At 52.0% G+C, this 12840-nt stretch overlaps 1 protein-coding gene across 36 annotated transcripts in view; it reads left to right on the top strand.

Moving 5' to 3' along the window:
* The window catches only part of NFASC (neurofascin), a 194071-nt gene that overhangs the window by 139287 nt on the left and 41944 nt on the right, over nt 1-12840 (top strand). For 26 of the 36 annotated variants that reach the window (XM_055369304.2, XM_055369241.2, XM_019029348.4 and 23 more), the window contains 12 exons: nt 299-410; nt 852-1036; nt 2651-2782; nt 5307-5450; nt 6230-6341; nt 6708-6874; nt 7318-7465; nt 8719-8843; nt 9729-9773; nt 11025-11126; nt 11419-11616; nt 12428-12498. In XM_055369304.2, coding sequence (XP_055225279.2) covers nt 299-410; nt 852-1036; nt 2651-2782; nt 5307-5450; nt 6230-6341; nt 6708-6874; nt 7318-7465; nt 8719-8843; nt 9729-9773; nt 11025-11126; nt 11419-11616; nt 12428-12498 — 1541 coding nt within the window. Of the gene's footprint in view, nt 1-298; nt 411-851; nt 1037-2650; nt 2783-5306; nt 5451-6229; nt 6342-6707; nt 6875-7317; nt 7466-8718; nt 9195-9728; nt 9774-11024; nt 11127-11418; nt 11617-12427; nt 12499-12840 lie in introns of those variants that run through there. The other 10 variants (XM_031014160.3, XM_004028236.5, XM_004028237.5 and 7 more) reach the window with 2 other exon arrangements.

Here is a 12840-nt window from a genome sequence, read left to right as displayed (position 1 = left end):
CTCAGACAGCCCCTCCCCGTTCCAGGGAAGGGGAGATTCCCTGAACCTGAGGGAAGCTGGGCTCCTCCAGGCAGATCCTTTCAGAACCTAGAGCTCCTCTCTCTCATGTAGGTGGGGCTGAGGAGCCCCGAGCTTCCTAACACACCTCACTTAATGATGCCCAAGTCCTTGGGGTGGTTTCAGCTGGGAGGATCCGGCAGGGGCGGTGATGCCATTTCTCTCTAGCCTGACAGCGTTGGCCTAGTGGGGTCTGCCTTCTGGAAGGAGGCTCATGGGAGTTTGTTCTCTCCTGTTTCAGCCCGAGGAGTTGCAGAAAGAACACCAAGCTTCATGTATCCCCAGGGCACCACGAGCAGCCAGATGGTGCTTCGTGGCATGGACCTCCTGCTGGAATGCATCGCCTCCGGGGTGTATGTGCGGTTTGCAGCCCCTCTTCTAGCCACCCTCCAGGAGGATGGGGATGGGAGCTTGTTCATGCTCTTGTTAATGCCACGTTTAGTGCATACCAGTAGCACAGCAAAAAGAGAAGCAAACAGCCCCTAGTGAGCAGGGTGTTGCAAACCATAGTCATCTCCATCCTATCCTGGCCATCTCTGTTTTGGATAATGAGGAAAGAAGGTGATTAGGCATCCCGTATATGCGTTAGAATCTCGTGGGACCTTAGCTAAGCCTTCAGGCTCTCTGTGGCTGAGCATCCTCCTCTGCACAGGAAAGATCAGCTTTTAGAGGACATGCATCCTCCTGGGCCCAAGTATACTTTTAGGCCACCTGGGTGTCCCCAGCTGTATAGAAGAGGAGAAAGGCCACGTTTAGTGATAACTTCTTTGTTTCCTGCTTGGCACCACTCCTAGCCCAACACCAGACATCGCATGGTACAAGAAAGGTGGGGACCTCCCATCTGATAAGGCCAAGTTTGAGAACTTTAATAAGGCCCTGCGTATCACAAATGTCTCTGAGGAAGACTCCGGGGAGTATTTCTGCCTGGCCTCCAACAAGATGGGCAGCATCCGGCACACGATCTCGGTGAGAGTAAAGGGTACGTTGTGTGTATTTATCATTATGATTATGTTGCCAACCCTGAACACCATGCCCACCCTTCCCTCTGAGGGTGGTTGGGGGCAGAGTGAGTCGGAGAGACTTCCAGCCCACTGCTCAGTGGCAATGGCGATCTGCTATGGATGGTGTCACTCGCTGGACATGAGAGGGTGTGTGCATGCCCGTGCATGGGGCAGGGGGTGTTAAGGAGATCCACCCTGGCCATCATCCAACTCTCCTTGGTGCCAGCGCTCCCTCAGCAGGTGAATTTCCTCCCACGGCCCATTTGGATCATTCCCAGAGCCTTTTTTCCTTTCGTTTTGCATTCCCGTTTGTGATGTGTCATGTAAGCCCGTGCTGTCTGTGTACCTATGCATGATGCTGTGCTGCTTTTTAAAACTGGGGAGTGGTCATGGCCAAAATTATTTTTTAAAATCACTTCCTTCCCCCCAAAGCAAAGAGGGCCCACCCAAGTGACTGCAGGCACCAGAGCACATGTCGTCATGGGTCCCAGCCGTGTGTGGCAGACTGCACTGGTCACTGTTTGGCCTGGGGCTGTATGGATGGTTGAGATAATGATGTTCGAGACCAGAGTATAGAAACTTTCTTAGCAGGCAGTCAGTTGATCTTGTGACCTTGGCTTCAGCACCATACACAAACTGGGGAGTTCTTAGACTTTGAGGGGTAGGGGGTGAGTATCAAAATTGTTGATAATCTGATCTGAAAGGCTCACTTCTCAGAAAAATCCACATTTCCACATATTCACAAAATTGTCTAAACAACTGAACAAGGTGGCCAGCTGAGAACTGCTCTAGCTGGGCGTGGTGGCTCATGCCTGTAATCCCAGCACTTTGGGAGGCCAAGGTGGGCAGATCATGAGGTCAGAAGATTGAGACCATCCTGGCCAAAATGATGAAACCCCATCTCTACTAAAAATACAAAAATTAGCTGGGTGTGGTGGGACATGCCTGTAATCTCAGCTACTCAAGAAGCTGAGGCAGGAGAATTGCTTGAACCTGGGAGGCGGAAGTTGCAGTGAGCCAAGATCGCGCCACTGCGCCCCAGCCTGGTGACAGAGCAAGACTCCGTCTCAAAAAAAGAACTACTCTAACCAAAATTCAGTGCCTAAAGAAATGTTCATTAGGCTTTTCCTAAATGGTCTGATCTTGCAAAACAGAGATCCAGAGGGACCAACTCAGTGCCCGCTTTACCACCTTCCCTAGCAGTGGAGCCATTGGATGCACATCTCAAACACTGGTGACCTCTAAAAGCATCTGCCACCCAGGCCTCCTGTGCGGATTCTGATTTAGTAGGTCTGAGACAGGCCCTAACATCCCTTTTTTTAAAAAAAGCTCTTCAGGGGATTCTAGTGAGCAGCCCCAGTTTAGAACTATTGTTCTGTGAACTCAAAATAGACAGATCAGCATCTGTGCAGCCAAGCCAGCCAGAAACAGGCTGGACCAAGTTATCCCTGTGAGGATGAGCCCTGGGGCAGGTGGTGAGCACGTGGTGCTGGGACTCAGGGGCTCCTGCCATACTAGAGGGAGACTGCTTGGTTTCTTCTGCCTGTCCCATGCCATCTAACTCCCCTGCCTGTGTCTGTCTTGTCTTCCAGCTGCTCCCTACTGGCTGGACGAACCCAAGAACCTTATCCTGGCTCCTGGCGAGGATGGGAGACTGGTGTGTCGAGCCAATGGAAACCCCAAACCCACTGTCCAGTGGATGGTGAATGGGGAACCTTTGCAATGTAAGTAGCGAGCTGTTGTCCCATCTGACTCTCATCTCTCTCCTGTCAAAGGCTTCAGATCCCCATCACTGTAGCCAGTGCTGGTCACACTAGAAGTTCAGGAAGAGAGAAGCCCACTGGTGGCTGTTTCTCAGCTTCCCATCTCTTCAGACATCTCAAGAGGCAGGAAACCTACCCTCTCTTTGTGTGAGAGAACAGGAGGCCTGGAACTCTGTGGTCATATTCCCATGCTTAAGGGATTTCTTCTCCCTTGGGGTATTTTAAATCTCTGCTTTCTCCCTCTGAACAACTTCAGAGCCCAGTTGATGGCCTGGGGACTGTGGCTGCATCTCTGGGTGGTTGGGCTTTGAGTGATGGCTGGGGCTGGGAAGGTAGAGGAGAATTCAGTAACCCATTGTTAGTTACTCAAGTTCCGCTCTCTGCTAAGGGCAAAAGAAGAAGCAGGGTTGTACAATAATGTGAAATATTATGATTAGATATGAGGAAGAACTGCCCCCAGAAGAGCAGATGTACAGGTGCACTTTATCGAGTATGCTTAGACTTTGGGGACATTTAGTCCTGCCCAGGTGGATGGAGTAGATGACTCCAAGACCCCTTATAATCAGTGGCCTTGGTCAAGTTTTCACATCATAGACTCTCTGGTTGCATTACTTTTCAAAATGTCCTGTCCTTACTTTCTCTAAGTGATCAGAGGAAATGTAAACAATGGTATCAACCAAATGGGGAAAAAGTAGATGGCGAGAACTCAATCTAACTCAAGAGCAGCAGCTGGTAGAAGCAGGTGGAGAGGGGGGGACACAGGTAGAGGAGAGGGTAAGAATTTACCTATTTAGACATTTATTGCATGCCACATTCTGTGCTAGATGCTGCACTCCATTGTTGCTTTACTTTCAAACATTTAAGGTAAGGAAATAAGGTTCTCCTCAGTGCAATGAGTTGCCCAAAATTGCATGGCTAGGAAGTGGTGAAGTTGTGGGTTGCTGTGAGTCTGCAATACGACTGCACCAGCTAGTACTGAACCTAGTTATCCCCAGTAAATGTTACTCCCCAGCTACAAGCAGAGATATGGACACTGCCTGCCCTCTGCAGTTCTCTCCGTCTTAATAGGACTTTGGGGGTAAGCTAGGCAATTGCGCTAAACTTTACAGCACTGTTCAATAAAGCAGCCCAGGACTTGCAGCTGAGCCTCAGCCCTGGAAAGGTCACCTGGCACTCTCCCCAGGGAACGTGTGAGGGGAGTGACCAGGGGGAATATTGGTTGCATGAGAATTTGCCAGGCAAGGAGGTGTACAAGTTTCTGGCATTGCCTTCCTTGGTCCCTTTTCGCTGAGTGGGGACCCGGACGTGGATGATAAGGGTGCTAACCTTGTCTTCCTTTCCTATCTGATTCCCTGGTTCTGGGCTCAGGCTGGCTATCTGTGGAGTGGCGCCTGCAGGGCGACTCCTGCATCCTCCGCTGACTTCCCCTGTAGGTCTGAGTGATCTTGAATGCGTTCATGTACTCTGTAAGCTAAGTCATCAGCTTCCTAGTCCAGAAATCGTAGGAAGGAAAGTCACTTTCTAGTGGTTAAAGATGAGAAAAGTGGCAATTCTTTACATTTCTAGAAAATTTTTGTTTTTACAGCTCATTATTGTTCTCTTATCTTAGCCTTCCTTAGAGTAGGGGAAAGGTGGAAGTGATTCTTCCCCATCTTACAGAAGAAGGAAATGAGGCCCAGAAAGGTTTGTTGATTTACCCCAGATCCCAGAGTGAAGTGTGGACCCCCAGCCCTCTCCAGCCTCTGCTCTCTGCATCCCAAGCCAGCAGTACTAGAACTGTGGGCAAGAATATCCTCTCTCAGTTTAGGACACATTTTTGGGGAAGAGCTGTGAGCTTTGTCAAATATAAGGACTCATTCCATTTTCAAGAGGCATTGGCTTATGGGTTTAACTTTGTGAATGTTTGGAGCATGCTCTCTTTGGAGGATGGGAAGGTGGTAGGTTCTGTCTATTGTATACTGTTTTGTCCTTTCAAAACACACTTAAATATATGTACATTCGATTAAAATGATAATAACAGTATGTGTTAGACCTTCTGTTCATCATTTTGTACATGCATAAAATCTCAGGTTATCTTCACAAAAACCCCGTGAGGTGATCTGTTATTCCCATTCTGCAGACAAGGAAACTGAAGCTCACAGAGATTGAATGATGCTGGTAGGAAGTGATGTGGTTAGAACCAAAACTCCTCTCTGTTTCCAAAGCTAATGCTCTCAACCACAACTGCCCAATGGGTAGGCAGGTCGAACAGGAATTCATATTCCATACTCTAGGCTAGATTAGAAATAAACCCCACAGGTTCAGAGAAGGGCTGAAGGTCACACACAGCCCAGCAGTGGCAAGGCCAGAAGCCCTGTCATCTGGCCCCCCATCTGGTGCTCCCCACAGCACCCCGCTTGTTCCTGGGAGCCCTGGCCAGAGCCCCAAGTGCCCTTCACCCTGCCCTCCCCATCTCTCATGAGGAGCATCTCTTTCTTGTCTGTAGCGGCACCACCTAACCCAAACCGCGAGGTGGCCGGAGACACCATCATCTTCCGGGACACCCAGATCAGCAGCAGGGCTGTGTACCAGTGCAACACCTCCAACGAGCATGGCTACCTGCTGGCCAACGCCTTTGTCAGTGTGCTGGGTGAGTGTGCCCTTCGCAGCCTGTTTCCCCCTCCTCTCCACTACTGCACAGTCGCCCTGGGGCTTGGTTATGTCATGGGGCACACTTTCTTCTCCGGGGATTGGCCAAGCTGGGTGAGGTAAGAGGATGTTGGATAGGGGAAACATGGAGATGGGAAAAAATTTGTGAGAGGGATGGAAGGGTCAAAGCTGGGAGGAAGTTAGCAGATCATCTGGATCAACCTCCTCATTGTACAGATGGAAGACTTAAAATTCACAAAGCTGGATGAGCAGACAGTTAATTCCATCAGAGCAGTCAATCTTAGTCTTCTCCCTCCCCTGATGAGATAGAGTGGGACTGTCCCATCGCCTTGGTGTATCCATGTTGACTTCCCCTGGGTTCGCAGCTGGATCTCACGGTGGGAAATGGTTCTGAGTATATTTGCTGTACCCGCTGGGCAGGGAGATGGTGGTAAAGGGGTAGCTAGGAAATGCCTTAGGGCTGTGGTGGGGCAGCTATGGAACCTGCTGGATAATTTGGGGAGACCCTTTGCAAAAGCTGGATTTGGATGTAGGATAGGTTGAGGGCAGAGGACGTAGTAAGCTTCTCCTTCCCCACCTAATCCTTAGGGGCTTCCTGAAGGAGGGAAGGTTGATAGGGGAAGGTGTCTCAGTGCCTGGGAAGGTGTCTCAGTGCCTGGGAAGCTGCTGTAAGCAGAAGGCATGCAGAGGTGAGACCGAGGGGGAAGAGATGGAAGAGTTTAGACTCGGCACTCGAGACTGCTTCTCTGGGAATTTCAGATGTGCCGCCTCGGATGCTGTCGCCCCGGAACCAGCTCATTCGAGTGATTCTTTACAACCGGACGCGGCTGGACTGCCCTTTCTTTGGGTCTCCCATCCCCACACTGCGATGGTAAGTTCCAGGAGATCAGGCCTTCCACAGCAGGGGTCACCTGTCTCATCTTCTCCTTCCCATCTGGCCCATAGTAGGTGTTCAGCAAGACCTGGGAATCTTAAAGGGTCAAAGCTGGGAGGAAGTTAGCAGATCATCTGGATCAACCTCCTCATTGTACAGAATGGGAAACCAAGACCTTGAGAGGGATGGAGGCTTGCCAGGGCCACCTGGTGGTTAGAGGCAGACCCTCCGAGGCTCAGGGCTCCAGCCTCCTAGCATGGGGCTCCTTCCACAGCCCCCATGGTCTCTCTTGATTGGCTGCTGCCCCTGCCCTTGGGCTGGTCCTGTCTCAGGATGCTGTGTGTTCTGCTGCTCTGTTGTGAGGTTTAAGAATGGGCAAGGAAGCAACCTGGATGGTGGCAACTACCATGTTTATGAGAATGGCAGTCTGGAAATTAAGATGATCCGCAAAGAGGACCAGGGCATCTACACCTGTGTCGCCACCAACATCCTGGGCAAAGCTGAAAACCAAGTCCGCCTGGAGGTCAAAGGTAAAGGAGAGGGTTCGCCAGTGGGAGTTTGGAGATGGACAAGGAGGCCATGCTGGCAGTTATCCACATACAATATTCACACTGAAAATGCACCACACCTATCTTTAACCTGGAGTGGGCTGCCCAGTGTGCACCTGTGGAGTCCTTTTAGGATCAGTGTGGTCCAAAGAGAATTAGGGAAACCTTCTGCTCACACCAACTCCCCACTACCAGCCCAGAAATTACATCATATATTCCTGAGCCAGATGGAGTGGATTTGGGGCATTACCTGCTTTGGGGATTACCCACCCAGAACTCTGCTCCATTCATACCATAGCATACTGTTTGTGCCCCGCTCCATAGTTGGCCCAAGGCCTCGAGGGCAGACATATGCCATTTTGTGGCCACATGGGGATGCTGGGCAGAGAACAGGCCAGTGGCGAGTGCTCTGGGCTTCTCCACAGACCCCACCAGGATCTACCGGATGCCTGAGGACCAGGTGGCCAAAAGGGGCACCACGGTGCAGCTGGAGTGTCGGGTGAAGCACGACCCCTCCCTGAAACTCACCGTCTCCTGGCTGAAGGATGACGAGCCGCTCTATATTGGAAACAGGTTTCTTTTCCCCCTTCCCCCTTCCTAGTGCTGGTTTGAGGTGCATTTTCTTTTCCCTTGCTGTTGGTGACACATGCAAGAACACAGGGACAGGGAACCCGTGTCATGCATGTCACCAAGGAGCTTCTGCAGAGGGGGTGATGGCCTCGGCAACTCCCCTGCTTCAGGGGAGACCCCCCCACCGACCCTGTACAACCTCCCTCTCTCCCACCAGCTCCCTGCTTCTCTCTCCTACACCTCCTCTCTCTCCCTCTTCTCAATCTCTTCACTTCTCCTCTCCCTGTCTCCCCTCACTTCGCCTCTTTTCCCTTTCGTTTTTGCCCCTGTCTTCTCTTTTCCTCCTCTGCTGCATCCCAGGCTCCAGCCTTTCAGCCCTATTTGCAGTACCCCTAATCTTCAGCAGAGGGCAGGGTTGATCTGAGCCAGCTCTCAGCCCTGACGGAACCTGGCATGCTTTTACCACACCCACGCCTGCCCTGCTCCTCAGATCCTGATTTCATTGGTGTAGGGTAGGACTTAGGACACTGGCAGGGTTTAAAAGTCCCCCTGGGGGTTCCAGTGTGCATCAGGGTTGAGAACCACTGTTCCGAGCCTCCCTCCCCAGGGCTTACTTTGCTTTACCTTCTTCCATCTCGAGGGAGCAAAGTTGTGCAGGGCCCTGCAGTTGGACATGGTACCAGCGGTTTCTAGCCATCATTTGACTTTTGGCAGAGGGTGTTCCCCTCTGCAAACCTTCTGGCACTCAGTGCTGACAGCTCTACAGCCCCATCCTGCTCTGTGGCCTCCCCTCTCTATAGGAGACAGTTCCCAGGAGCCTGGGGTCAGGCTGGCCTGAGCATGGGTGCAGAGGAGACAAGTCTGGGCTGAAGACAGACAAAGCTACAAGTATGAGAGGAGAAGGAATACCAACCTACCTTGGGGTCATGGGCCTCATGGTGCCCTAATCTGGGAGGGGTGCGCAGCACAGTAAAGGCACAGAGGCAGGCACACGTACAGAATTTGAAGGTGGCAAACGTGCTTCACGGCCACTTGAGCTCTGCCCACTCTCTGTTCCCCTCCATCAAGTATGATGAATTCTCCAGGTGACTGTGAAGACCTCGCCTCTCTCAAAGCATTGAGAGGGAGCCTCATATCCCCCAGAAGGAGTTTCCCTTGCCCTCCTGACTCGAGAACCCCCTCTGGGGAGAAAGCAATGGGCAGCACTGAGCACTCCCCTACCCCCTCCTCCCAACCCTTCTTCGGTACCTTTGCAGGATGAAGAAGGAAGACGACTCCCTGACCATCTTTGGGGTGGCAGAGCGGGACCAGGGCAGTTACACGTGTGTCGCCAGCACCGAGCTAGACCAAGACCTGGCCAAGGCCTACCTCACCGTGCTAGGTAACTGCCGCTGCTCACCCTGGCACTGACCAGCCCCACCCCCTCCCCAGCAGCCAGGGAAGCAGTGGCCCGGGGCAGTTCCGAGGGCAGCGCCTGCAGTCAAGTGGCCAGGTCAGGCGTGGTGATCTCTTCTTGCCTCGTGATGTCAGGGTTAGGGAGCTGCCAGTTACAGAACAAGCTGTGCTGGACAGGTTACCTCCTGAGTGGAGTCATTAACTTCCCCACATCTCAACTGAAAGGGGCCTGAGTGATATAGAGAAAGTGGAGAGGGGTTTCTGGTTGTGATCATTTTACCTTTCTTACAGCTAACTCCACCACTAAGTCAATTAAAACAATCCATCCTTAAAGCAAGACTGAGTTTGCGTTTGTGCTTCCAATGACCTCTGCCAGCCTTCCTTTCCCTCCCGCTCCATTCCTGGGTTTTGGTAGCATTTCATCACGTGCTATGCACTAAGCAAGATGACGCTGTGTCTTCCTGTCCTGCACCCAGGCTGGACTGTAAATACTAAGCTAACCCAAACCAAGAGGAAGGAGGCCTCTCCCTTCCAGGGAAGCAGGTCCTCTGTCACCTCTGCCTCCCCGTGGGTGCCCTACTGCCACTAGCGTTGGTGCAGTGGAGAGGCACAGTTGCAGAGAGGGTGGGCCCAGGCACGATAGTCACATTGGGATGGGAAGGAAACAGAGGCGCCACCCCCAGCTGTGGAGGAAACACAGATGGCCTCTATAAGGGTAGGGGATTCCCCGTGGAAGGACGGGGACAGCCCTGCCTAGAACACCTCAGCCCAGAGGCAGCTGTTTAAGCCTCGGCTGCCTACCCCCATCCTTCTAGAACACCTTTAACGCTGGATAACCTGCTAACCTGGATAACCCGTCTTACCTTTGCAGCTGATCAGGCCACTCCAACTAACCGTTTGGCTGCCCTGCCCAAAGGTAATTCCCACTAATCACAGTCCCCTGCCAGTGCCCTCTCTTGGCACCCAGGGTGTGGAGTCTGGGAGAAGGAAGCCACTTTGGGAAAGGGCGACAGTGTGTAGGTTTGTGGGCAGCACTCCTGGCTACATGGGACCTCCTTTCAGTTGCCCACGTCCACCTCCCCACGGCCCTTTGCTGGGCTTCCTGCTCCTTACAGGGTGAGCTCGGACGTTCTCGGCTGCTGTTTTACCCCATCCCTTGCCTCCATCCACACTCACCGCTCCCTCAGGGTGGCCTGTCCTCCCAGCAGTCCTTCAGGTCCTGTTTGCAGGGAATGCGAAAGCCTGCTCCCTTCACATCACCTGGAAACTCATTGTTCAGCCTCCCTACATCTATTGCTTTCTATCCATTTACAATCTACACACACATGCCACACATACGTGAACGTGGGCCTGTAGGACTCACCTTCCAAGTCCTTCTAGTGACCATCTGAAAGATGGAAATACCTGGTTCAGGGAGTCAAGATGGAGAGAAAATCTTGCCTACCCGTACCACTCAGTAGCCGATGTCTTTATCCCAGGCCAGGATGGCACTTAGACCCACTAAAGCAGTCCCAGTGAGATTCATGCCCTAAAACAGTGCTGCCCTCACCCCTGTTTGCAAGCCTGCTAGGCTTCTGTCCTGCTGTCCATCAATGAAATGCCTAAGCCAAGTCTCCATCTCCTCCCTGGTCTGATCCCCTCTCTTTGTTGCCCCCACTCCCCTAACCTATCTGCCATGTTCAGCAGGCCAAGCCCTCTTTTGGGCTCCCATCTCCTCAGAGCCTTGGCACACAGAGTAGAGGACAATTAATGTGAGAAAATGGGACAGAATCCCACACTCCCTCATCAGCCTTCCTAAGTGTCGTGAGCATGGATCTGATGACGGGTGGCATTCCTGAATGCTTGCACTCTCAGAAGATCCGCCAAGACGGGATGGCGTTGGTCCCAGTTCTGTCTGCATAAGCCCCTTTATTTCCTTGTTCCACACCCATTGATATTCTTTGGGGGGGGGTGGGGGCGGGGGCTGGGATTTCAGGAGTCTCCTCTTTGTTTTCCCTTGGGCCCCTGTGGGAAGGGAGTGGTCCCTGTGCTCACCCCTCAGGGCAGGCTGGGGTTGGATCCAGCTGGTAGCGAAGACAGCCCGTCAGAGAGCTGTCCAGGGCTAGGGCCGTCACAAGGGTGGACCTGCTCTAACTCAGGAGCCCTGCGTGGTGTCTTCTGCCACCAGGACGGCCAGACCGGCCCCGGGACCTGGAGCTGACCGACCTGGCCGAGAGGAGCGTGCGGCTGACCTGGATCCCCGGGGATGCTAACAACAGCCCCATCACAGGTAGCTCAGGGCTTTGCACCTCAAAGCTGGAAAAGAGGGACGGCAACACCCTTAAACCGAAGGCCTTTCCTGGTTTCCATCCCCACTTCTGCCTCGCTTGATGTGTGTCCTGGGCTAACCTCAGAATGTACAGAGGCCTTGGTGTCTCTTCCTGTGCCTTGGGAAGAATTCTCCCTGTGCCTTTGTGTGAGAGAGATTATAAAGATCAATGGAAGCCAAGAAGGAAGTGCTTTTAAAGAAGACCACTGCTAACTGAGCTCCCGAAACAGCTCTGTTTTCCTTGCCCACTCAGACTACGTCGTCCAGTTTGAAGAAGACCAGTTCCAACCTGGGGTCTGGCATGACCATTCCAAGTACCCCGGCAGCGTTAACTCAGCCGTCCTCCGGCTGTCCCCGTATGTCAACTACCAATTCCGTGTCATTGCCATCAACGAGGTTGGGAGCAGCCACCCCAGCCTCCCGTCCGAGCGCTACCGAACCAGTGGAGCACGTGAGTACCCGAGGGCTGCCAGAGAAGGCTCCGGAACCCCGCACCCCAAACTCACACTGAGATCCCCCCATTCCCAGCCATGTGAACTTAGGTTACTTAACTTCTCCAAGGCCTGGCCTCATCTGTGAAGCAGGGAGTAATAATAACACCTATATCACAGAGCTGTTGTGAACATTTGAGAATGTGTGTCAGGTACTTACTATGATGCCTGGCATGCAGTAAGCACATGATAAATGCTAACTTCCATTTTTATTATTAGTAATTCTTGATTATCTGCTTTAAAGGGGAGAGCTGTGGCAAAGAGGTACAGCAGAAATACATAATTCAGTGTGAGAAATATATAAATTGGTATTACATCAGATTTCTTTTCCTAACACTCTTGGGTAATATTTGGATTTCTGAAATCACACCAGCTGATAGAGGGTAGAGATGCTGCCCAAAAAAAATGTTAAATGCCAGGGATAAGCCAGTCTGGTATGAAACACATTTAGTGGATAATCCACAAAGGAGCTAATCCACATTGAGTTGGCTTACTGACCACCCACAGTGTGGAAAGCCTTATGATAAATGCTGTCTGGTAAAGGATTAAAATTCAGAAGAAATTAGCCCTGCTCTGGGAGTTTAAATCTCAGCTCAAAAGGCACATCATGCACAGAGTAAGTTCATTTACACGCCAGACCCAGCGTGTACATAGATGCCGAGGAAAGACAGAGCATAGAACAGACCCATCAGGTAGGACAGAGGGAAGGTTCCTTACCTTGCCCTGGAAAGGCACAAATTGGACTTGAGCCTGTGTCTGTTTGGGTTCCAGCCCCCGAGTCCAATCCTGGTGATGTGAAGGGAGAGGGGACCAGAAAGAACAACATGGAGATCACGTGGACGGTAAGAGGCCCTCCCAGCCCCAGTGGAGCAGCTCACCTTGCCGCATGCACCGGGAGCCCCTCTCCCTTGATGCCCCGACACTACGAGGCCATGATGTGGTTCAGACTCTCTGGCTGGTCTTGGTGGCCATTCTTCTTTGAGAAACCAAGCTCCTCTCTGAGTTGGGCATCCAGAAACCAAACAGGACAAATGTCTAAGCATAATATTTCAGAGACGAGACAGGAGCAGAGGGGACCAGGGTCCACCGACTGCCAGTCTAGCAAAACGCATAGAGGATGCAGCAAAATCAAGCAGACTTCTCTTGAATGAGGAGGGACTGGGGTTAGACTTTAGAAAAGATCT

This window comes from Gorilla gorilla, chromosome 1 (assembly GCF_029281585.2).
Source record: "Gorilla gorilla gorilla isolate KB3781 chromosome 1, NHGRI_mGorGor1-v2.1_pri, whole genome shotgun sequence".
In the NCBI taxonomy this organism is placed as follows: Eukaryota; Metazoa; Chordata; class Mammalia; order Primates; family Hominidae; genus Gorilla; species Gorilla gorilla.
Note: the sequence above shows the minus strand (reverse complement) of the source record. Positions and strands in the feature narration are given on the sequence as shown.